General features: G+C 37.9%; 1 protein-coding gene across 2 annotated transcripts in view; it reads left to right on the forward strand.

Annotated features, from left to right (window-relative positions):
• The window catches only part of LOC308060886 (cadherin-6), a 129,755-nt gene that overhangs the window by 68,417 nt on the left and 34,020 nt on the right, over positions 1–27,318 (forward strand). For both annotated transcript variants that reach the window (XM_080380141.1, XM_080380142.1), the window contains 6 exons: positions 12,330–12,624; positions 14,141–14,260; positions 16,290–16,457; positions 17,977–18,164; positions 19,615–19,868; positions 25,667–25,803. In XM_080380141.1, coding sequence (XP_080236267.1) covers positions 12,330–12,624; positions 14,141–14,260; positions 16,290–16,457; positions 17,977–18,164; positions 19,615–19,868; positions 25,667–25,803 — 1,162 coding nt within the window. The remainder of the gene's footprint in view (positions 1–12,329; positions 12,625–14,140; positions 14,261–16,289; positions 16,458–17,976; positions 18,165–19,614; positions 19,869–25,666; positions 25,804–27,318) is intronic.

The raw sequence follows: 27,318 nt of genomic DNA on the forward strand, positions 1-27,318 counted from the left end.
GCCACAGTATTGCTAATCTTTCCTCCAGCTGAACAATTCTCAGTCTTTCCACAAACTAACACAGAACAAATTACACCCAAGGCTCTCAGATCATGTTATAATCATTACATACAGAACTGGACATTGTTAACTGCCCACATTTTACTGCAGGGAGAATGTAGAAACATCAAATAGTGATCTGTCTAAGATCAGACAAGAACTGTGACAGAGACAATGCTAAAACCTGTCAGTCCTGTGTTTGCGGCTACAAGCCTGTCTTTCCTTTGCATATCTTCTGTTTTGTCAGAGACACACTTAAATGTGCTTCACTACTTGTTTGTAGTTTTGTTTTTTTTTTTTTATACCAAGAAAATCATCAGTGATGCCTCAGATTGATTTCCTAAATTCGTCTTTAAGTCTCACACTTGAATCCAGCGACTGACTATTCAGTTATGGTGGTAAATTTGCAGTGATAAGAAAGTCTATCTTCTAAAACAAAATGACTTGTACATCTCTTTATGGCTTTCAAGAATTTACGGGCTTGAATTTTCATTCCTGATCAGTGGAATGCATACACTAGGTAAGAAAATAATTTTTTATCCCTCCTAACCTTCAGCTCAGCTATTCATGTAAGAGAGTTTTCTTACTACATGAGCTAAGGTATGACAAGTCTAGGGGTGGCTACGTTTTTCATACGTTTTGGTAAGTTAATGCTGATGCCTCAACTAAATCCAGTCTTTGTGGCTACCAGCTACTGTTGCTACCACACAGTTTAAAAACATTGGCAAAAAGGGATGATTGTCAGTATGATAAAGAAATGCCAGATCCTGAAACAGATGGACCAAAAAGCATAAACCAGGTGTTTAAACTGCCTTGGCCTTCATTAAGAGAACAACCAGATCTCGGTGCTTTTGTGAGGGTAATTGTAGAAGTCTGTACAATGCTCTTCTGTTACCATCACTACTGTTTAGCTGGAGAGGGCTCTTTGATCTTTCAGACCAAGGCATAATGAGACCCAACTGGTGTAAGTAAAACTGGGAAAATTCAGTTTACAACAAAGGATTTTTTTTTTTTTTTTAAGTGAGAAGTCAGTTGTTAACTAAGAGGCAAAATTGTTTTGAGTTCCTTAGAGCCTAAAAGGAAGACTGGCTATCTTTCTTACTGTTATAGAGTAATTAAAAGAAAAGCAAGTTTGATAAAAGAACATGAAATTCAAGGGCCTATATGTATAGAAGTCAGACTGGACACCACAGTCCCTTATGCCTTATAAAGTAAGGACCTGTTTGTCTTTGTACATGCAAACTCTGTAAATTCCTGCCTTAATTGTGCTTAGAGATAACAGGAAGAGGAACTAATAAAACTGTATTACCAGCACTCAGCTCAAGAGAACATGACACCTTTATAAGATCTGATAACAAGTTGCCCCTAGAGAGAAGGGCCAACAGAGTAAGGGACCTTTCAAATATGAGGTAGTGCAGAGTGGGATGACAGCTATGCTGCCATCATCCCTGTTTAATCACAATGAAGAACAGAAGCAGTTGGGGAACCCAGGAGGTAAAAAAGTTCATAGGCCCTAGGCAATGTTGAAAACATTGACACTTTCCAATCGATTTCTTGCAAAGCTGATTAGCTGTGGCCACATGTTTGTATTTCAGGTTAGAAAACCCATTTGCGATTTTGAAGGGTGTGTAATAAAGATGTGAGTCACCAAATGGATGTTTATTCTTAGCTTCATACATTTAGAACAACAGGTTCCTGACTACAGTTTGGGCAGCCTATTCCAGAAACCAAGGTTCATAACATCAGCCAAACTGTTGTCTCTGTCTATCTCAGGCCATGTGGCCTCACATACAGCCCTCACAAGAAGAGAATGAAAGGAGCCTTCCAGCCTGACTGGAGGGTGTGAGCCTGGAGGCTCCAAAGTGAGAGCAGTTTGCCTCTCATCCCTGGTCTAATGAAAAATTCTTATTCCATTGCCCTTTCTCTTTTTTTTTTTTCATTCCAGAGCCCTATGTTCTTATTATAGTGCCTTTTCTATGTTCTGGTTGGTTGGTTGGTTTGAAATCGGGTGCCACCATCTTTTATTCTGTTTGCCTTTTCAGTACCTGGTTGCTTCTGAATCTTGAAAAATGCTTAGTGCTTTTTGGTCCATGCATTTTCTGAAGTTGTTCAGCAGCACAAAACTGGTTTTAGCTTCTCTTCTGTCCTTCATTTACAGGGAAGAGATTGGCATTGCTACTTTTGAGAATGAATGAGAAAGTTCACTGACATTTTTATACTCTCAAGAAACAGAAAGATAGCATCACCCTGGTGTTTTTTTCAAGATGTCTTTTTTATTCCTCTGGTAGTTCTTGATATCAGGACAATCTTTTTCGCAGATAATACTGCAGTTACTGAACACTTCTATCTGACATCTAGCTTTTGTCCCCATTTTCAGTGGGTGCAATTCTAGCATTTTTTTCCTTCTTGAATATCATGGTGTGTGTGTGTGTGTAAAAACTGCAGGGTTAGAGCTAAGAAATAGTACTTATGTTGAAGGAGGCCCTTAAGGGGTATTGTTGTTTAACCCTTTGCCTGTTATACACTGAGGTGGCTGTCTTAATAAAACATTTTATTTACATTTTAATAGTCCAACTATTGGATCCCTATATGCTTTAATTTTTTTTTACATTACTCTTTCAATTTTTACTGAGGTTTTCTTCTAATCTACCTGATTCCATGCAATCAGGGCTGATATGATTTCCTTAAACAAAGTAGCTTGTAGATAGGAACTTTCTATAAAAACACAGCCTGTTATATATTATTATGTTAATAGGATTCCACAGCTGAATGAGCCAGGGTTTAGAGTATTTCTGGTTCTGCTATACAAAGTCTTGTAGACCAAAAAAGTAAGCACAATACAAATAGGACATAGTATATATTGCAATAACTCCAAAGAAACCAACACCTCAAAATACAGAAACCTCGTATAACCTCAGTAATTATTAAGTGCTCTATTTCATTAATTTATTACAGATTTAATGTTTGCATTCTTGTTTTCAGTACTGAATCTTATCCTTTATTGCTGATTGGAATATCCTACAGGAAGAAAAGAGTGATCTTAAAAATGAAAGGAATAGAATCAGGAAGAGAAATGCAATGTTTATGAAATAGGAGGTACTAAAAAAAAATTAATCTAATACACAATGAATGGTCATAAATTAGAAACTGCAGGAGAAGGAGAAAAACCTGAGTGTTTTAGTCAGGAAGTGGTTTAGACAGCAAGAAGCTAGTTTGATATAGCAATGGAAATGGTAAATGTTTGTACTCAATTCTAATACAGATATGAAAATATTAACATTGTTGTTCAAAGACCTATGTCCATTCATACAGAAGAAAGGCCAATTGAAATGCAGCAATTAATTACAGAAAAATGGCTAGGATCATCAGCCCTTCATATCTGGCCTTTTCTTTACTGGCTTTTTTTGGAATCCACTTGACTTGAAAATGAGCGACTGTGGTTATAAGCAGGATTCCAGCTGAGGTCTCAGAAGTGCCTATTTTGCAAGCAAAGACTGTATATAGGCTGGTAGCCTAGCAAAGAAAAATAATGAGAGCATATGGAATTATTATCTATAAATGCTGCATGAGGAAGAATCTATATATGTGGGAGGAAGTTCTTAAAACAGAAAAATAATGCTGGCCCAAACCCAGCACATCTAATCTGGGAAACAAGGTTCTTTCTAATCACCAGAGAAGCAATTTCTTCAAATAGAAACTGTGTACCTGTTGCACCTTTTTCTTCACTAGGCATGGTGGGAACCAAGCAAATTAAAACTACATTAAGAAACTCAAATACTTGGGAATCAGTCACACTGAGCCATATTCAGGTTTACTGTATTAACTATAGCATAGGAACTCTACTTACTGTAGTAAACTAATCACTTATATATAATTAACTAATTGAAATATTCTATAAACTATGATATCTGTACAGTCAAGAAAGTGATGAACATTCAAGACTGCCGATTGCTCTAGGACAGCAGATCCTGGGTTTGTGAGGAGATACAAAAAAGTGGGAATCTAAGTACACAATCTTTTAAGTGCCTGTTGTAACAGTTTAAATACAGCCCCTGTGTAGAAGTGCTGACAGTTGTATGTCTGGACTCACAGAATCCCAGAATCATCAGGGTTGGAAGGGACCTCTGAAGATCATCTACTCCAACCCCCTGCTAAAGCAGGTTCACACAGAGCAGGTTGCACAGAATCGCTTCCAAGTGGGTATTTAATATCTCCAGAGAAGGAGACCCCACAGCCTCTCTTGGCAGCCTGTTCTACTTGCTCTGTCACTCTGAAAGTAAAAAAGTTCTTCCTCATATTGAGATGGAAGTTCCTGCTTGCAGTTTGTGGCTGTTGCCCCTTGCCCTGTCACTGGGCACCACTGAAAAGGTCATGGCCCCATCCTCTTGACATTTGCCCTTAAAGTATTTGTAGACATTGATAAGGTCCCCACTCAGTCTTCTCAAGGCTAAACAGGCCCAGCTCTCCCAGCCTTTCCTCATCAGGGAGATGCTCCAGCCCCCTTGTCATCTTCGCAGCCCTCCACTGGCCCCTCTTCAGTAGTTCCCAGTCTCCCTTGAACTGGGGAGCCCAGCACTGGACACAGCACTCCAGATGTGGCCTCATCAAGGCCAAGCCGAGGGGGAGGATCACCTCTTTCAACCTGCTGGCCACGTTACCCCTAATGCTTCCCAGGATCCCATTGGCCTTCTTGGCCACCAGGGCACACTGCTGGCCCATGGGCAACTTGTCCTCCAGCACTCCCAGCTCCTTCTCTGCAGAGCTGCCTCCCAGCAGGTCAGCCCCCAGCCTGTGCTGGTGCATGGGGCTGTCCCTCCCCAGGGGCAGAACCTCACACTTGCTTTTGTTGAACTTCATAGGTTCTTGTCTGCTCAGCTCTCTAACCTGTCTATTTAAATCATGGTGCTGTGATCTAGTAAGGCTGGGTTTGTTTGCATTTCTTTTTTAACCTTGTCAAATGTATTTTTTTTATGTTATTTTCTTTGAAAATTACAGTGCTTGAATCTTACTTCAAACTCCAGCTCTCCAGCTCTTTTGAGGCTGTAGAGTATTAATCTTCATATAATCTTCAAATTGCTTTATATCAGAATGGGAAGGAATAATTTCTTCTTGTTTCTATAAATGCCAAGGAGAGTCGGAAGCACTGTAGCATCTTTCTCCCATTGTCTTCCAAATTCTTTTTTAGCATCTAACCTCCCATTTTTACCAGAAAATTAAGGTACATTTTTAAAATATTAGTCCGTAAGTTTAAGTACCTAAGTCTTGACATAACCCTCCAGATACCTGACCTGAGCAGATAACTAGCTTCAGCAGTCTAGTCTCTATTTCTGCCCATTGGTGTCCTCTAAATAATTCTTAATTTCATTAACTGCTTTCAATTAAATTTTACAGAGTAATAAAGGTGTCATAACCATTAATTTCATATGCAGTTTAAAAAAACAGTAACTGCATAAGACAAATCTACATTGTGCCTTGACTGTTTGGTCAGCTGGCTGTTTCCATAAATACACATATGAACTGCCACCAACCACAGCCCATGCTGTCTCTTCTCCAGCTAGTTTGTACAGAACACAAGAAATAGCAGCAATTTGCAGTCAAGAGGATTTGCAGGCAAGGGCAGGAGCAGGAGGCCTACTGTAGCATGCAGTGGGCTAAGTGATATGAGGGGGAGCAGGATGCTTTACGTTAGGTTGAGTCAGATAGATTATGTGGAGCATGGAAGGAACCAGAGCTTAGCATAATTGAGGCCATAAGAACATGGCACACATGTCCATTGGAGATCTGTCATTTCTGGTGATGCTGGATCTCCCTGTGGATCCTGTGGAATATCTTTTTAGAAGAAAGGTTCTTTTATGGCTTAAAAGAAATCTTTGTGTAGGAATTTAATCTGATAATACATGATATAGTGTGTGTTTATGTGGACCACATATACAGTGGTTTGGTGGTAAGTTTTATACATTACCAAGAAGCTTAAGATACTTAAACTTCAGCAAAATATACATTAATACTTATTACCTAATGTGCAAAAACAATGCCATTTTCCCTTTAACACAGAGTCACCAAGTGGAGCAAAACCTTTGGTGCTGATTATTTGGTGATATTAATGGTGTTATGATATAAATTGAGGAGGTTGGTGATGCTATAGGGGTATAGAGCACCAGGAGAGACAGGGAAGAGTGCGAAATTGTTATTATTCTTAATATTATAGTATTAGCAGTCTCATTTAGAGTGCTTTAGTTTTTTCTGAATGCTCTGGCATTGCACTGTGTAACCTCAAGCAATACATTTGGTTAAATTTGTTCATTACATAGACAGGACTCTGGTGTTTGGACCTATTCAGTTTGCAGTGAAATCATGTGCTATGAATACTGCGAAGAGTAAACTTGTGATTCTCTTTGTTAGCTACCTACCAACTGCTTGCTTACTGTTTTAATAATTGGTCTCTGTTTCATTATTGTGTCAGGAGAAAAAAGGTGAACAGAGCAAGCCCAGAATAGCTTCTAAATACAGAATCTTCTAAATACAAACAAATAGTAAGATGCAACAGACAGCTTATTTCTGGATAATTATAGGCTGATCTTTCAGTGTATACATCCCAAGGTCAATTGAGTTTGATCTTTGCAGATGTTCAGTAACCACTCTGAAATTCAGCAAGTAGGGTGTTACATTCACAATATGAAAGAGAACTTGCTCTGTAGGATGAATGGAAAACTATTTTACCCACCAAACTGCCAGGCATCATAACCACCAATATGACATTAGCGGGAGCTAAACTGCAATTTACAGCTCTCTGGCATAATCTAAAGCTACTTCAGAAATGAGATTAACTGTCCTGTTTAAATCAGTGTTATAGAGTGAGGTACAGGAGAGATGTTATTTCATTCTGGAGAATATCTACTTCCTACAATTTCAATTATTTGGAATTTAATTACCACCACTATAAAAGTACATTTTTAGTACAACCTTATTACAAATATGTGTGCTAGAAAGCCGCTCCTCTCTGATGTATTCCACTTAAACAAATAAAAAAAAGTTAGTGATTAGCTTTAACCTGTTAAAACACATGGGATCTCACTTTCTTTTTACCGTTTTGGCACTGCTGTTCCATACAGTTTCATACTAAGGTGATTTTAGCATGGTTAGGAAAGGGCCCTGGGGCCCTGAGGCACTGCCAACCCTGACTGTCCCTGCCTAGGCCAGGGTTCCCCACATCTTTCCATGGCCCAGGACCCCATGCCAGGCCCCTGGGGCTCCCCCAACCCTGCCCAAGGCCCAGGACCCCGTGTCAGCCTCCAGGGCTGTCAGGCCCTGCTGTAGGGATGCCGCAGCAGGGCTGATCTGCAGCTCCCCACAGCCCTGCCAAGCCAGGCCCACCTATGGGCTCATGTCTGACCTGGCCTTTGCCTGTCCCTGTCCCCGGGGTGGTGCCCTGTGGCTGGGCCTGCCCCAGTGCCCCTGGCTGCCTGGCTGCTGGCTGAGGCGGTGGGACAGGCCTTGGCTGCCAGGCCCTGGTGTGACCTACCCAGGGAGCTGCTATCCCTCACCTCTGTTCAAACACACCCATGCTGCTTCTTTTGGAAGTGCTGCCAATGTTTTGGCGTAGATTTGTGACTTTATAATACCAGAGATGGGCAATAATGAATTGTACAACTTAATGCCAATTGGATCTGCTGTTTTCATGCCACATCATCTTATAGTCTTACTGCAAATTCACATGAAAGATGCACTTAAATTCTTCTCAGATGCTTTGCTGAAGTAATTCCTGTGTGTGTAGCATGGGTCCAAACCAATTTTTTAACTCTGGTAAAATTTTCCTGGAGTGTTGTTTTAAAGTGAAGCAATACTGTGTATTGGAGATGAACACAAAAGCTGTAAATATATTCACTCTGGAAATAATAATAATAATAATAATTAAAAAAATGTTCACAGTACCTATGCTTTGAGCAGAGCATTCACTTGCCTTTTCCTTTTTGTTGTGCTGAAGATACCCCATTGCTACTGCCCTTGGTGCTTTCAGAGGGTTCTGCCAGAGACACTTTGGAGAACAAGGCTCCTCCAGACTGTGGCTAATTTGAAAAAAACAACCAACCAAACAAACAAACCCAAAAACCAAAACAAGTCTCCTGTTAACATGATTATGAATTTGACAATACGCAGAATGTCCAGTACAGGCAACTAATGCTGCAGTCCTGTGTGCACTTTAAACACCTCTTGATGGAGGCGTGAAGCCTTCCCTGTTTTCAGGCAGATGTATTTGAACATTTGGAGACAGGACATTTGAGCAGGGCAGAAGAAAGACAAAGGCTGGACAGTTTATACCTGACTGCAAGTCATTAAAAGCAAACCAGATGGTTCACTTAACAGTGGTATTAAAGTAAAATGAGTAAAAGTATGCCCAGGGCATAGTAAAATCTATAATTTGTCATCCATCATCAGCCTTAGCCAGTGATTGATGGATGATTTCACAAAAGTGTTCAGATTACATTCTGAATGAATCAATTTACTATAATATTAATACAGTGCAATTGCTGATGCATTTACTTTTTATTGCATAGACTTACTTCTTCACAATTTAGCTTACCCTTGGGGTATTGCTCAGTTCAGTCACCAATTGAAATGAATGCCATTGAGTAATGCTGAGTTCCTGTGGAAATAAAAAATCTACCTTTATGTGGAGTCCTAAAAACCTTTGGCTGAAGTAATTTTGTCTTGAGGAATATTAATATGATACAGCTCAGATGACATGAGCACTGCGTCCCAAACATTTTATTCTATCCCATGATTATCTGACATGGCCCATTTATCTGACCAACTTTACACCGAAGATAATGGACACTCTTGCAACACAGCTTAGCACACAGAGTGAAACTAGAGTGAAACTATAATATTTTGCATTGCCTAGGATCAGTGCTGCTAAAAGCATCTGCAGTATAATTTATACACCTATCTCATCACAGCAAACTTTCTTTGCAGTGAGGTGTCTAGAGAGTGAAAAATAACTTCAACTTAAAAGGAAAGGGAGGGTTATTACCACTCATTTCATCTTCATAACCTAACAATAGTGTTAAGTTTTATATTACAAAACCATCAACTGTATTTTTAAGTGCATCTCCCCTCCAGGCTCTTCTTTTGACCTCAGCTTGCACCACTTCTTTCTCCTTTAATTTTATTTCCAATTTATTTTTTTTTAACCTGGTTACAGTAGCAATTTCCTCCTTCGTATAGGTCACACAGACAAAATATTGCTTCCAAGATAAACTGACACTTAAGAAAATATAAAACAGTTGATTGTCTTGTCGTGGACAAAACTTTTCTACCAAGTAAACAGTCAAGGACAGATAATGTAATCTAAAATAATAAATAAGTTTTTTGTATATTTTCCTAACAACTGAATGTTACACATTTACAATTTATGAGAAACTTCTCTGGAGATCTGCTTGTTTTTTCCAATACAAAAAAACAATTATTTTCAAAAAAGAAGGGAACAACCATGTTCTTGAGGCCACACATGATGACACACTGTAAGTTCGCTGTGGGTTTGAAGAGTAGGCATTCAGCCAGCCTTAGCTGTACATAATATACATTGGTACATATGACATGACCTCCCTCAGGTCCTGCTCTCACAGGAAATAATCCACATACAGCCTGGCTGACTGAATACTTCTTTGTTCTGTCATGTCTTAGGAAATTTGTAAAACTGAAGGTACTGAAGTTGAAAAACATCTTGTCAAAGTTTATTTTCAAAAGTTAGCACTTTTGCTGAAGGGCTAGAGATTAAACCTTTGGTGAAGAACACCTCATTCTCTATATTGATGAGTCACTACACGAAGATATACTTTGACTTGATAACCAAAGTCACAGTCAATCTTTCACAGGTAGATTATTTGCAGAAGAAGTGTGGAAATTTCTGAAACAATTGACTTGAAAAAAATCACAAGACTTTCCATTTTTAGCTCTTTAGGTGGTCTGGGCTAGGTAAAGAATATTGTGGAAGACAATTCCCAGTGGTTCCAACACCTTTTCTAGCTTGACCTTTTTTGCTAACTTGTTCGTTGAAACCAGTTTTAATTAAAACTATGATAAAAATTAGATTGGGAGTTCAGCCTATAACAAATCTCACAACAGCACTATTCCATTATTCATATGAATTAATGATAGTCTGTTACTGAGGAATATTTCTGTCCCAGTATGATACAGACAAAGTTAAAGAGGATTTTAAGGCAAACAAGAGTTGATTATTTGGTGTGAAAGAGTCATAAAAAATAGACAGTTTTAAAGACAACATTCTTTTCATGCCTTTTCTGTTGCAGGTTGCCTTTGAGGAAAATTGTACTCAAAAAACCTATTGAAATTACTTCCCGCAATAGACTTACAGTCTTGACTTCTTAGGTCTAACAGATACTCATCAGAAGCTGAGGTTATATCTAGTAAATCATATAATTCCTCCAAGCCCTATGGCCAAGTGTATTGGCCAATTGAATGAGAATCAGGCGACCTAAGCTCTGTTCCAGGTTCTAAGTCTAGCCTTCTGGGAAACTTCAAGTTTCTATGCTTTATTATAAAAAAAAAAAAAAAAACCACCAGAGCAAATGATATTGACACTTTTGTGAAGGGTTTTGAAATCTGCTTATGAAAAATGCTGCATACAAGCTACTTATTTGTATTCTTATTATGAAGAGAAAGGGCTCTGTGCAGGAATTACATAGAGTGCCCATTTTCTCCCTGAAGGAGAAAATTAAGAAGAGTGCCTCAGCACGTCTGCTAACAATTAACCATGCTACGGTTATGATATTTTGTATTGTTGAACACTTCTGGTATGTGTGGTGACAAAGAGTTTTGCTTTTAAAGGCAGACTTGTTGCATGGAGCATGCCTTCTGTGAGGACCGTAGGCACAAGCACACATAGTGGAATGCTGTGCCACCAAGTAGGTCATCAGCATAGCACTGATCTGGGAGAAAGTTGGAGGAAGCCCAAAACATTGACCATATGGTCATGCTGGAAGCTGCCTTTCCAGTATGGTAGGGGCATAGCCAGGTATTGGTAATGTCAATGTGAAAATTTCTACATTCTTCCAACCTACAAATCTTTCTCTTCTACAAAGCATACCATACAGCAATGCTGAGTACTTTGCCACACAGTCTAGTAGGTTTCTCTGGGGTTTTTTAACTTCTATGTTGGAAAAGAGAAACAAAGAACTGGTTGAGAAAATCCAACTTTCCTGACTCAGAAACATGTCTTTTCTATGAAAGCAACAATTTCCAGGAATCTGCTACCTAATAAATTAATTTTTTCCCTATGAACTTAATCACCTATGCCCTGACTTTAGAAAGCATATTATTTTTTTTATTTCATTTTTAAAATTTTTATTTTCTCTAAAGTAACAACAAAATAAATTGTAGTTGATTAGCCTTGATTTTAAGGCCGGGTGGATAAATAAGCCTTTATCAAAAGAACAGCCATGAGAGTACGATTTAATCAGTCATACCTCGTGTGTGTGCTAAGTAGCATTTCAAGAGACATGGATATTTCTGGGAAAAAAAGATAATGGTTTGGGCAGCTCAAGCTTTGTATGCTAGTTACCATCATTTTTTCTTTCCCCTGCATCCACCATGTTTCATCTTGGTCCATGTCCCTTTGGATAAGGCAACTGATCTCTTCACTGCCAGTGCTGTAATGGTCTAGTATGCCTGCCTATCTCTGCTCTTAATTTGCAAATTTGTGAATGCATGTGTTTATCTGCTATTCTTCTATGTATTTAGTATGTTATTATGTTGTGCGCTGTGTGATATATTACATAATGTCCATGGGGCATAGAAACCCAGCACCCAGAATTTAAACTCAGGAAGTGGCTGGCCTGGCCACTTTTTAATTCTTGGCTTACTGAAATTCCTGAATCCACTGTTTTTCCACTGCAGGATTTCACTGTCCTACATACTCCTAGGATTCCACCTAAGCCACTAGCATTCTAGGACACTAAATCTGTTTGATGTGTGCTTCGCTTGGGAGAGCGAACTGCAACTTCAGTTTGTGGGTTTCCTCAGACAATTTCTTATAATATTGTGGACCATTTCAATTCTGAACATCAAGACACAACTCTACCAGTTTACTGCTTCTACTGTGGCGTCATCATCATTTCCCAAAAGCAGTGTACAGCGATTTGGGTGGCTATTGCTAATAGTAAAGCATGTATCATGATATCAATTAAAGTATCTAGAACTGTGTCCCAATTATTGATTTTCCTTTCTTTTTCTTTTTTTTTTTTTTGTTTCAATTCCCATTTCACCACCAGCTGCATTCAGACCAGGATAAAGGAGATGGATCGCTTAAGTACATCCTTTCTGGAGATGGAGCAGGAGACCTCTTCATTATCAATGAAAACACTGGTGACATCCAGGCCACAAAGAGACTAGACAGAGAAGAAAAGCCTGTATACATACTCCGTGCCCAGGCTATAAACAGAAGGACTGGAAGACCAGTGGAACCAGAATCTGAGTTCATCATTAAGATCCATGATATCAATGACAATGAGCCAATGTTTACAAAGGATGTTTACAATGCCAGCATTCCCGAAATGTCAGATGTTGGTAGGTGCTAACTAATAATTGATTTTAATGTCTGGTCTGGGTTCTTTCTGTGGAACGAACGAAGAACCCAAACTTTACAGGCATTGAATACAGACATCTGCTATTTGAGCCTAGAGTAAAAGTACTTCAGCCATTTAAAAAACCACAACTAACTCCAGGAAAATAGTGACAACAGTTTGCTGAAATCAGAGATGTTAGCTAAGTTAAACCCTCTCTGTTGTACTACAAAAAATAAAATACAATCTGATGTAGCTACAGTGAAAGTGAGCTGAGCTAAGCTGTGTTACATGACACCTGTAAAGAGTTTAATATGCTTTGTTAATGTGATTTAGTAGCAGTGTAATAATATGGTAATCCATGGTCACCTAAGTGTGTCCATACCACCCCTAGATCTGTTCAGCAACCCTTCTTTGGTTCAGGAAGGTAAAAAAAAAAAGAAAAGAAAAGAGAAGAAAAGGACAGGTTCAGAAGTGGTTGTACACACTTCAGGAGTGAAAACTGTCACCCAAGTCAACTCATCACTAATTCTGAGATATGCCATTAACTTCCTGTAACCTATGTTTCTCTTTTCATGCAAAAAACAAAGAGCTCCAAAGTCCATTGAAGTTCATTGAAATCTTTATATTGATTTAAAATGTATCAAGCTGTAAGAATTAATCAATAAAAGAAAATAGAACAACTTCTTGAAATAAGATTTTGAGATTGGATGTTTTCCAGAGAAGTTGACAGGTTTGGATTCTTTATCTCTGATTCTTAGGGAGGTTATTTTGATTTCTTTGTCAGAGAGCAATGGATGGTTAAACTGCAAGAAGCGCTCTTCTAATCTGAAATAATATCCAGGGAGAGAAGCATTAATTAACCATGATCGAGAATGAGATTAAAATAAAGCTCAAGCAATATAAAAATAAAGACTTTGGGGCATACTCTCTCCTCTCATTCATGGGACTTGTCATATGGATGAAATCTCATCTAGAGAAGAGAGAACCTAATATTCACATTTTAATATGTGAAGTGAATATTTTATTCACAAATCTGTTTTAAATACCAAAACCTAAGCTCATTTTTTATGTCTGTTAACACTTTGCCTAGGATTTAACACCATTTCTTTCTCTAGAAGACGCAAGAAATAACAGATTTACATTCCTAGGGCAAATACCTTACAAGCATAAGTAAATTTGCAAAAGTATATCCTTGACCTAGATAAAATTCTGAATGGCTTCAATATCTGGGGAAGGGTGCACTTCTGGTTTCTTTGTAAGAAACATGATGAGGCATCTACATATCTAATCGATAAATGTGAATTTTAATGAACTGAGAATAAGTCAACTGTTATTTGGTTTTGTATCCGTGTCCTTTATCAACAGAGAAACTTCTACAAAATAAGAATATCTCTAACTTTTTGCCACAAACCTACCCTTTTGACCTGAACCTAAGCTATTTTTTTTTCTATATAATAAACTGTCTTGGCCATGAAAAAAAAAAGTGGATTTTTATTTTCTTTCATTTATCATTGCAGGTACCTTTGTTGTGCAAGTCACCGCAACTGATGCTGATGATCCTACGTATGGGAACAGCGCTAAAGTTGTCTACAGTATTCTCCAGGGACAACCATATTTCTCTGTCGAATCTGAGACAGGTTAGGGGACCTTATCTGTCATTCTCTGACAATGTCTGTAATTCAAAATGACATGCTAAGCCAAGCTAGAACATACTAGGCAAAAACTTCAAAGAGGTTGCATCTTACTCAGTGCAAAATCTGACAAACTTAATAGAGCGATACATCTGTAAACATGACACCTACATTATTTTAATCTTACCAGTAAAGTCTAATAAATACAATTAGTACTGGATGTGAACCAGTTTTCAGTCATTTCTAACAAGCAGTGGGTATAGAGACTATTGTGGATGCTTAAATTAAACCAGACATCTTGGCTTTTATATGAAAACGAGAAACAGGTGGATGTGGAAAAAAGTGCTTTATCTTCATAGATCTTCACAATGGCTAAATTAAGACTGAGGGTTTGTTCATGGGTTTTTCTTCTTCTATTTCTTCAAAATTTGTTTGAAGTAATTATAATTTCTGTACATCTGGAACATATCACTTTAATGCTAATTCTATGAAAGAAATCTTAATTAAGAATAATGACAGAAGAGGTAAAATTGGCTGTTGTGCTATACTAGAAGATCACAAATAGAATCCCAAAATTCTGAGTTCTGTTTTTGGAAAATGTTGAAATTATACACAGTGACTGGAATTTTTTATGGACTGAATAACAGCTTTGGAAGCTGTGCGTGTAAAACATGAATTCTGGCTGACTGAATCTGCTGTACCATTGACTATCTGATTACATAGACAGTCCCTTCCCAAGTTTTCAAACAAAATTATCCAACACGAAACAAAGGACCTCAAGAAACTCCTTAAATGGGAACATCCACTGTGATAGGTTGCTGGAAGCTAGAGAAATTTGTTCTCCTCAGCATCCTTACAGGAAAGGAATGGATTAGCCCAGATGATTAGTCAGGTTTTGGCATTGTTTCTTAAATAAATCTTAGACACTCAGACAGGGAAAAGGAGGGACAGATTAGATATCTCAAAGAAAAACCTGAGGCAAAAAAAGGTACATAATTGTGAAAAGAGGGAGAGCCAAGATCAAAGGGAGCTTCCCTTCAAGCATAAGGTATTAGATAATAAAAACAAGGATTTTGCACTGATGCACTTATTCTGACTTGGACAGTACATTATGTTCTCTTTATCTAGAGTTATAATAAGGATAATGTAGCTGGGAGTTCAGCAGTAATCTTTTAGCAAGAGGGTTGTGCGGGGTACAGAGGGGAAGCAAGGTAAACCACAGGCTTGATCTTCCTGCCATGGAAATCAATTGCAAAACTCCTACAGTGAAGTAAGTCTGTTGAAGCTGCTGTGAATTTTGCCATGGATTTCAGTGTTCAAATTTTCCCCCTTTTGCCTACAAAGGAGTCAGTTCTTAGCCTTAAGAGACCCAGTGAGAATGCAAACATTTTGCTTCATGGTAAATATGAATGACTGAATTTCAGTAGGAGTTGGCCTCATAACTGATACTTGTTCCTTTAAAGGTGGAAGTGACTGGCATAATTATTCAAATCAATGTATAAATAGAAATATATTTACCTGGGCGTGCTTGGATGCTCATAATTTTCTTAATTAATTTCTCTTCTCCCATTTAATGTTGTTGTACTGCCTCTTTAATGATGTCTTGCTGAAGTTAGCTTTCTTCTTTTTTTTACCACATCTGTCAAAATAAAAATATTGTCAGAACAGGAGAGAAAAGATGGAGCACATTATAATGAACAAAGAGCCTTTTTGCAGTTCAGTGAGAGACTTTAGCATGGAACTGAAAGGGGATAAATAGTTATGTAAAATAACACCACTCACAAATAAGTAGAACATCTTTCTGGGATGCCACTAATATTGTGTCTGTCACATAGACAGCAGCCTGAGCTATGATATGACAAGTCTATAATTTAATGAGTCATCTTATAAAAGTAAATATTTGTACTGGGCAAAGTTTACCTGTTACGCGGAGATTGTTTTGTTCTTTAGGCTGTGGGGTTTTTCTTAATCAGAATTACCATCAAAGTCAGTACCTTACTTGTGAACTCTCCCTCTTTAATTTTCATGTTTTCAGGCATTATTAAAACTGCTTTGCTAAACATGGACCGTGAAAACAGGGAGCAATACCAAGTGGTCATCCAGGCTAAGGACATGGGAGGGCAGATGGGCGGATTATCAGGAACCACCACTGTGAACATCACACTGACCGATGTAAACGACAACCCACCTCGCTTCCCCCAGAGTATGGAACATTTACATTCTATGTCTTTACTTTAAAACGGACAAAAGTTGGTTTGGTCTATATTTTAACTCAGATATCTGCTGTCATGTACTTAGTGAGTATAAAACTTCCCTTAAGAAAGAAAAAGAGAACACAGAATCAAGAAATGGCATCATGTTCAGATTAATTGCAGTAACCTGGAAACAAATCTAATATTTTTACTACAGTTGCAGTAGGCAGTCTGAGAGGTGAATTAATGTACAGAAACAACTTCTGTTTTTCCTGTCTATTAAATAGCTTCGACTTACATAAACTGTATTTCTTGTGCATTATCATTTCTATTAGATGTTGTGGTTGACTACATTTTAAGATATCTGTTCTATTTAAGCTTTGAAACATATTTATTTAAGCGTAAAATGATCCCAAGAGCAATTCTATCAAAATGAGTATTTATACCCAGGAAGCATTTGCCTCGGTGGCTTTTCCTGTCTTCTTTGCATGCAGAAACAAAGGCATGTACATAAATATACCAGATATTTATGACTATTTTCTTTCCCCTGTTTCAGATCATTTGGTAGATATCTGTGTGATATTTGAGGGAATCAGTTGAGCAAGATCTCTTGGAAAGTAATTTCTATTAATGACCATTCATGACCATAAGTGCTTCATCTTTCATCCACTTCTCTGTTTCTCTCCTCCTTCCTTGCCTCTTTCCTTCTTTGTCTCTTGTTCTCTTTCCTTCCTTATTTCTCACTCTTTTTTTTCTTCTTTTTTTCTTTGTCTAACCACTGCAGTGTGTGATGTGTATATATCACAGTGTCAGTGTGTGTCAAAGTCAAAAGTAGCTGTTAGAGAAAATAATTGCAGATACTATCAGACAAATCAGCAAGCTTTGGCGGTTAAGTCACTGGGAAAGTTATTGGAAGCAACTTGTCATTTAAGTTCAAAGTCTGTTCTTAGCTGTGGGCAACGCGTTTCCATTTAAATTAGAGCAACTTAAGAGAAAATACAGCACTCTACCCCCAATGAGTTAATTATACATCTCTGGACATAAATGTCTTCAATATAAAAGCCAAAGATACAGCTTCATAATGCCAGCATACCCCAAGTAGAGTTTTTTTCAGAGGAGAATTCAATGTAGCACATTATTAATAGGCATTTGGGCTGGATTTGGTTTTAGTGTTACTAAGCTGCATTGGCCTGTGGCAGTTCTTACTATTTGTCCTTTAGCCTCAAGACATTTTTCATATACAATTTTGATATGCCCAACAGAGGCCCTGATAATGTCTAGAAATATGCTGCTAAAGACACATATTTGTAGGAAAACAAAATGCTTATCCTTCATACTTGAAAAGAGATAGAAAAATAAGTTACTTTTATCCACACGAAAGTAAGGTAGAAGGTAAAGGCTGTTGCCCCAGGAAGGCTTGAAGGCACAGTGACTTGCTAACTCATTTGTGCATGCCCAGCATGGATAGTGGGCTGAGAGATGGTGTCCAAAGTACCATAAGACTGACAAAATTTCCTTTGTCTGCTATAGGCACCTACCAATTTAGAGCTCCTGAATCTATGCCACCTGATTCACCAGTCGGCAGGATAAAAGCTAATGATGCTGATGTGGATGAAAATGCAGAGATTGAATACAGCATCACTGAGGGGGATGGATATGACATGTTTGGAATTACCACAGACAAGGACACACAGGAAGGAATTATAACTGTCAAAAAGGTACACAACACAATCTTATGCTCTGAAATAGCAGTCACAAGTTTACCTATACTTGTTTTCCATTTGTAGTGCAGCATGTGTTGTTTCTTAATTTGAATGCTATCTATTAGGAATCTCTACATGACCTACGTAAATTTATTTCTATACAGGTAATTGGGGTACTTCCTCTTATACCCTCCTTTGCTAAACCAATACACATACTTTGAAGGATCTGAGAAAGTAAATAACTTAGGGAGTGGGATGGGACTCAGAAAAAATTGTGCAACATATCCACAGAATAACTCAAGGAGACACCACCATCTGTCTGATTTTCTCCCTATGATGCTTACAGGATTTGCTAAATTACTAGAAGGTGCTGTGTTAAGACCACAGAAATAATCAGTATTACATGCCTATTTTTCAGTATCAGGAAGTGTTGAATTCTATAGCTATAACGTATTAAAATACATAGACAATTTTTTTTTTTACTCTGATTTAGTAAAAATGTAATTAATAAATACATCAGCATGCTTTTACTTTAGAAAAATAATAATCGCAGCACCTTGCTGGATCACAGCAGACATCATCTACTAGGCTGCACATCGGCTGTCAGAAGTTTTGAGAAATATTCTTTACAGTGCATTATCAGGCAAGCTTGATAAGGTTACAGATATCATCCTCCATCAGTTCAAGTTCAGTCATCACTAGATAGGCATTGTGTAGATTTTCCGAACATGCACTTGCTTGTTGATATCAGTATGACACCTGTCATTACTTGTTTTTTAGGAGATGCCTTCCAGGGGCTGATTATGATATCAGTCTAACTCCGTCTGCATTTCTGTCTGTTGTTGACAGAAGCTGTGAATCTTCTACAACATAATGGAAAAATGGGGTGACTACTCTCCCCCCACATTTCTCCAAGTACTGTTAACAGAGTCACTAAATGCTGCTTTTTCGTACTTTTAACAGAGTGTAATATAGTCATAGCCTATCATAAAACCATTTTTTTCCTTAATGGGTGGTCCTGGATGTCCAGACACTAGATGTCAAAGTGTTTCATTTCAGTGATGGAATGGCAATATTTAAAGAAGCAGTTCCTAGAAAATCTTCCCGCCTTTAGTGTGTGGTGCTTAGCACCAAGGAATAGACAAGAAAATGTCAAAATGTCAAAAATGAAAGAATAAAAGGCATGAAGAGTTACGGCTATTTGAGAAAGAAAGATTAATTTGTGTTTAGGAGTTCCAGGCAGGCACAGAATTCCCTGAAAAAGTGGGGTTTTTTTTCTATAACATGCCATCAGTGGCATAGAACCCTAACTTTCTTTTTTGTGCTGGCATTTTAATTTCAAATCAGGCTCCTGTTACCTAGCACAGGCCTCTCTGTGACATCCTCCCATTCATTTGACTCACCTGTCTACAAGCCACAGCAATCCCCACAGACCTCTCAGACTTTTTTCTTTTTCTCTTCCCAGGCATTGGATTTTGAAAATAAAAACCTGTATATTCTGAAAGTGGAAGCTACCAACACCCATGTGGACCCTCGATTCCTCTACCTTGGGCCATTCAAGGACTCAGCTACAGTCAGAATTCAGGTGGAAGATGTAGATGAACCCCCTGTGTTCAGCAGACCAGCATACATTATGGAAGTGAAAGAAGATGTTCCAATAAACAGTGTAGTAGGAACAGTAACTGCTCAGGATCCAGATGCTGCCAAGAACCCTGTCAAGTAAGCATAGACTATTTCAGCTTGTGAGTAAATTTTTTATAGCTCTAATTTTTCTTTTTTCATGTCAGCACATAAAAATATCCCTTGTAACAATGAAACTGTTCAGGTATGCTTAAATAGGGAGTACGCTAGGTGGTAAATGATCTCTCACACTTGAGCGTATTTAGCTGTGTGATTGTGTTTGCATGGCCCTTACATCTTGAATTACATCCTATCCTCTTCAGCAACTAATGTTTGTGGCTATTTCTAACATAGAAGAATTTACTGCAAAAGAACACTAAGATGTTCATCTTCGCCTTCCACCTTTACAGTGTGGTTCATCCTCTTGGCTATATGACAGGAGAGTGATTCAGCAGCCCTTTCTTTTCCCATCTGTCCAGATCTGCTTGACAAAGGTCACATTCACCGCCTCTAAACTGCAAGTAGAAATACCATAAAAGCAGATCATGTGCATACATAGACTCTGATCTCACTTGTATCAGTGTAAGGTTAGTAAGATAAGAATCAGTCTCATGGACTTCATGAAGTACACTTGCCATGAATCAATAAATTATTCTTAGAGGAAGTGGAGGAAATGTTAAGGTTGGAGTAACTAAACCTAAACCTTCATTTTTTTGTAAATTTACACGTACACCATTTCAGTACAACTGAAAACATATTGGAGTATTCAAGTCATATTAGATAGAGTATGATAGACCTTTTAAATAGTTGTGTGCTTTAATTAAAGTTCATTGCTACTGACAAGGCAGTAAGAGGAGGAAATGAAAAATACAGCAATACTAATTTCAGGTCAATTTTCAGCATGTCTCTGGGTTCAGCACCTTGGAAATGCAATAGTAGTCTCAAGATCAAAATAAAATAATGCAGGTTTAATACAAATCCAATTCATTGATAATTTACACTTCTGCAAACAACTATCTTTCCTCAAGATATCTTAAAATGTTTATGAGTCATGCATAAGTTTTAAGCTCTCAGCTCACCTTGTGAGAGGGGTAAATATTATCATCTTAATTTCCTAGATGAAGAAACTAAATCTTAAATGTTTCTGTCAGAAACCCTCTCTGTCTTCTGTTTACATGCAATGCCCTGCATATGAATTCATGTTCAAGACTAATCCTTGCTAGGACTTACTTTCATTTATATGATGACATGCAACAATTATATGGAGTTCTGGACTAGCAGAGCAGAGTAACTTAAAGAGCAACATAATTTTTTGCTGACTTTGTGAAGCCCTGGGACAGAATGAACACCTTCTATAGCATGTCTTCATGGGCATGCTAGTAAGATGAAAAATTGGTTGGGGTGACACCCAGGCCCCTTGCAGTCTTCATATGAATCTGCTTTTTTTTTATATCTAATGACACTGGAGAGTAAGGGGAGTGCTTCCCTGCTTCCCTGTGGTGATAACTACAACCATTTCCATTTTGCACCAGCATCAGCTCCTAATTAAAAGTGATTTACTGTGGATAGGGATTATGCTGTTCATTGTTGAGTACTGCCTACTGGCTTTTTTCTGATAATTGAATGTGTGTGCTAAAATTTACCTATCTTTCAAAGAGCAGTTCTATAATACAGTATAGGTAATTTGCATATTAAAATATCAGATAGTTATTGAGCAAAATTTAGCAGAGGTGTCAAAACTGATGCAGTGCAGCAGAAAACTTGTCTCCTTTATGCTTTAATAGCATGCAACAGCAAGGTGAAAGAAGAAGAAAAAGAAAAATGAGGAAGAGGTTAGAGTAATAGATATAAACACAGCAAGAAAAAACATCAAAATCAGTAAGAGGGGAAGGAAATCAGCAGAGAGCAGTAGCCTGAGAGATGTTACCTCGTAATAAATATAATTTTATGGTGCTAATATCTTGGGTATCGCCTAGAATTTAGGGGCACGGGTTGAGTCGGCATCTTTTTGACAGGGTGATTTTTTTTTTTCCATCATGCAATAGAGATGCTAAATCCGATTTTCACTCTGAGCTTCGGGGAAGATGCAATTAGACTGTATATATATGACTTGTCACTTGCTTGTCAATTTTTCTTGACGGTTAAAAATAAAATCTTTAGACACTTGATATTACAATGAAAACCTTCCATTTTCTCCTCTACTTGAGTGAAGATTTCTTCTGTTTAAACAAACTGAGCCTTAACTCTGTTAGATGAAAGCCCCTTTGATCTTCCATTAAAGGAAACCTTCAAAATATCATTATGAAAATGCATTATGAAAAATTCACACACACTTACCTTCCTGACCCACAAATCTTCCTGACTTGTGGTTACATTAGACAGCAAGCTGAACAATGCAACAATAGCAAAATATGAAGTGGGCATCTGCCCTGGTTGTAAGACTGCATAATCGTTCATGACCTGTGTATGGTAGAGCTACATACATTTCATCAGTCCAGACCTTGTAAATAAACTTTACTGTGGCCATGAAATTGAGAAAATATAAAAATACACTAATAGATGTTTGGCAGTATTTGAATATGCATCCCAGCCTAGCAACATTAATACATTCCTGAGTAACACTCCACTCTCCAGCTGTGTTATAAAAAGAAGGTTTGCATCCTGATTGTATTTGATCTAAACAGAAATATTATGAAGTGCTTCATACTTAAAAAAAATAATGCTGCAACTGGCATTGCTCTATTGTACATCAGATCTTTTTACATTGCTAGCTGAGTTTTTTTGCTATAGTAACTCCTCAGAGGCATAATGAAGTTCATCAGTCACTGGAACTGTCTCCCTGCTGTGATTTGATTTACTAAAGTATCCCAGATGAAAATGATCTGCAAACAAATGTAAGGCTTAATTTTGTTTGTGTATTTTTACTGAAAACATATTTGCATGTGTTAGATTCTGTCTTTCACCCTCCCCTTCTTCCTGTTACGTACAAGGAGAGACTGGAATCTGCATAGATACTTTTAACTTCCTAGCTTGTCTGTTCCTGAATTCCTGAATTCCTGATGAAGTCCTGAAATCAGACAAATACACACCATTAATTTCATTAAATAAATATAAAAATTAGTTTGATGTTGTCTGCTTCATACTCACTAGGTTATGATCCATAAGTCAGAATCACCACCAATTTAACATAATTAACAGTCCTTGATCAAAAGAAACTGAGAAACAGAAGTGACAGCCTAGCATATTAAAATCATCCTTCTAGACAAGGGTTAATGGTATAATTAGAATATACTTTAATTGCATTGACCTTGTATGTATTTTCTTTTGGATATGAAGAAATAAAATTAACATTTCATTAAGAAGCTTTTATCTGGTTCGTTTTGGTTTTTTTGTGAGTTTAACTTTCCACTGTACAAATGACTGAATATACATATGGTTTTACAGGGACTTATACTTTAAAATTCTTAATATCTTGAAGAAGTCCTTAATGTTACAGCTCTGGTAACCTTAGAAAAAGTCCAAAACAATTTTATTTTTTTCCATTTCTTCCAGATACTGTACCACAGATTGAATTTAGAAAATCTTACAAAGTAAACATAGTGATTACAATATGCCAAGGCATTAGAATGTGCTAAGGCAGTAAGATATTTTAAATCCATTTATAATAGGAAGTATGAGTGAAGGCATAATTGAAGATTAAAACTCCCAATGAACAGACAACTCATGCCTAAAGCCAGTTGCTTACTTAAATATCTTGCTGAATAAGCCTGAAACATACTATTACAGTTGGCTGGAACAGCTAATCTATGGAAAATCCTGATACTTCATTTCAAATAGAAATGCAAAATCTAGATTTACTGCAAAATGGAAATACCAAAGTATTTCAGCTGAAAGATATGGTAAAGAGCTACAGAATATCTGAAAAAAATAATTGAATTCACAAAATACCAATATAATATCATGTAAAAGCCTGAATGAATGAACGTTGAAATGAAATGTTTGCCATATCAAATACTTACTTTGTCAAAATATAAGAGAGTTAGAGTGGTTTGTAGCAACTTGTTTCCACTAAACATTTCAGCTAAGTAAACAAATTCACATGTGCTGTTTAGATTTGGACAAAATAACACAGCTGTCCCATCAGTCAGCGCTTGCCTATTGCATACCTTCTCACATACTCTTTTCAAGCTGATGGTAATGTTGCAATGCTGCATAAAAGAACTAGGTTAGTGACACCACAGCTGACTTCCTGCAGCTGAAATTGCAGTACTTTTAGGTAAGTCACAGCAATGAATAAAAATTAAATCAACTCCTGAAAAACTAGCAAGGTTTGCCTATGCAAGTCCTACTAAAAAAGGTTAGTTTTTTGTGCAAGTACCTTTGAATCTCATTTGGCTGTTGACATGGGAATTTAATGTGGAAAAAGAAAACCAGTCTAGTGCAAATAATTAATACTTGATATACTTTTGTTTAGGAAGGTAGGCTACACTAAAATTCTTATTTTAGAATAAGACTAGTCTAATTTGCTGTGGATATTATATCCCATTTGTTTTACTTGCAAAGAAGAAAAAAAATGCAGTTACAAGATAATCATCAAGTTAGGTAATTTTAAACCTTTGTCAGAATCACATGTTTCAACTGGACTATTCTGTTCCCTCCTCTTTCCGTGCAAGATCTTTCTGAGAAGTTGAGACACTGCACAGGCACTGGGAAATCTGTTCAGAATAAGGGACATGTCACACAGCTTATCCTAGGGCAGAACAGGGAGCGGAATTTTTTTCTTCATCCTCTGCATTCCCCTCAATCCTGTAGTCATTGTCCTGGCCCAGTTTCTGTCTGACTGCATACCAGCTCAGCCGTATCTTTCTCCTTGTCTGGACACAAGGGACAGCAGTAGCTGCCTTGTCTCCATTGTCATGACCTGCAAGGAGACCGAGGGAGCACCCTGGGCTTCCTAAGGCTCTGTCCTGGATTGTACATCAGGACACATTTGGGCTTGAAACAAGAACAGCACAATGCAACTGCATTCTTGCTTTAGCAATACCAGGGACATATTTCCGTCAAAACCGCTGCAATTTGTGCAAGAATTTTCTCTTTGTGAGAGATGAAACCACGTCACAGCATTTGGATCAGGTTGGTATCACCCTCTCCCATGAACTGGATAGTTATGCTTTTAAAGCTGGGTTTAGCTCAGCAGAAAAAGCAAAGATCATACTGAAAATTGGAAACTATATTCAGACTCTGAGCTCCTCCAGAGCTTGTTAGCATTCATTTTCACATCTAGATACCAACAAGCAGGGCTAAGCATGTTAGTTTTAATGAATTACAGCAAACCCTTATGGGATATGTACCACGAAATAATGACTCTCTGTTCCATGCTGACTTCGGGGGGGGGGGGGGTGACGGGGGACGGGGGACGGGGGGATGGGGGGACACGACAGTCTTTTTAAATGCTGGGAAGTAAAAGGCAGAAATGCACCCCAGCTGTCAGATTTTATATCAGAAATCATTTGGAACAGTTGAGATATCCATAAAAAGAGTTTTTTTATAAAGGGAAAGCCAACTCAGCCTTAAACTAAACTTCCTATCTTTCAGGACACAGATTTAACATTTCTCACTAAAAACAAAGCTTTGATGATTCTCAGAGGTATGTAAATTCTGCAGTAATTCATTTACTCAGTGACAATGCTCCACCTTCTAAATCAAACCTCCAACATGTCATTATCCAGTAACTCAGAACTAGCTCTTTGTGTGAATAAATAAAGACTCTGAAGCCTGCGCTGAAAACAAAAGACAACCCCATTTGCTAGCTGTTTGATGTCTAGTCTTAGAAAATGGTTTAAGAATTAGAAATTAAAAGGAAAGCATTCTCCTAACCCCTGTCTCTGTATTTTCAGGTACTCTGTAGATCGACACACTGATATGGACAGAGTATTCAACATCAATTCAGGAAATGGTTCCATATTTACTTCAAAACCCCTTGACCGGGAAACACTGCTATGGCACAACATTACAGTAATAGCAGCAGAGATCAGTAAGTCGAACCTAAATAGCACTGCTGCCCCTCATGTCATGTATTTAGCCTCCTAGCTGAGTGTGTGGAAAGCACGGCTGGAGACATGTCACGTTATATGGATAGTCCACTCAATACTAATGAAGAAGCGGTAACTCTGCAAGAGGTGGTCCACACTGTTGTGTTTACTAGGGACACACTTCATAAAGAGGTAACTTAGCTGAGCAGGGAGCAGAGGTAACAATCCTGTGTTTTCTAATCAGTAATAGCCATTTTTAATTTTTAATATGATTGCAGAATTCTAGCATGCAGCAAGCAAGGTGGTTTAAAGCCAAACTGCATTCCATGGCTGAATTCAGTCAGAGTGAATGTAACACAGGCTGGATGTTTTCAAATAAGACTAAGGTGGCTGAGCTGAGTTAGGGGCCCAGATCTTAATCAGTTTTAAGGATTTCCATTTTTAACTTCTTTCATATCCTTTGAAATAGGAGCTAAAGTAACAAATCTGTCTGTCAGTTTAGCATTGCTCAGAAGAAGGAATCTTGTGATACTACTAGTCATGTTGATTTTAGGAGCTGAAATGCCAGGGATCTACCTAAGGATATGTATGCTAGGTGGCCTTAATAAACAATCCTCTTTATTTATTACATTAACTATAAGCATGTGACATGCTTGCATATTAGGGAACGCAATTCTATTTGCTTTTGCAGAGTCACAGTACATATGATTGCGAACCATGGTGGAATGGTAGATAGATCTAATATAAACACCAGTTCTATGACAGTCTTTGTGCAACTTGGAGGCTAAATGGCTGCTTTTTTTTTTTTTTTAAACATATTCTGAGACGATATAAGCTCCGCTTTCTTATGGTGTGTGTATGTGTAGATGGCTCAGTCAGATGCTGAATGGTGAGAAGAGTGTAATTAAGGAGTACTTGACTCTAGCTTTATTCTGTAGGTCTTTTTAAAACTGAAAATTGTTGTGAAACGATCCTATTGAGGCAAGCAGGTGGGGTTATGTAAAAGAGTGGTGGGCTAGAGCCTACAGGAATGATGTTTCTGAATAGTTTCCTCCCTTTCTTTAAAGTTTGTATCTTTCAGTGCTAGGTATGTGGTTTCAGCATACCAAACTGCTTCTGGCTGACTGTTAGTCATGTGTTTGTGTTTCTATTAAGTCTTTGGAGGAGTGATCTCAGGTCGAGAGTTGTATGTTGCAGACTGAGCTCCTGGGTAGAGGAGGAGGGGAAAAATAAACACCTAAAAAGGAAAGAATAGCAAGAACATTTAGGAAGAGCAATTGTATTGATCCTAGCAGACCTGAAATAATATATAGTATAGAAAGCAGTATGCTGTCTGAAAACCAACTTAGCACCTATATGAAATACTCAATTAGTTCCTTGCCTCCTTCCCTAAGGACAGACTCTCTACTGGGCCAAACCCTCTCAGCTAAACCTCTTGTGTCTGACACAGGCTTCTGTCTTAATTATTATTCTTCTTTAGTCTGAATCCTTCCAGGCTGCAACAACCTACTTCCCAG

This window comes from Falco punctatus, assembly GCF_963210335.1.
Source record: "Falco punctatus genome assembly, chromosome: 3".
Lineage (NCBI taxonomy): Eukaryota > Metazoa > Chordata > Aves > Falconiformes > Falconidae > Falco > Falco punctatus.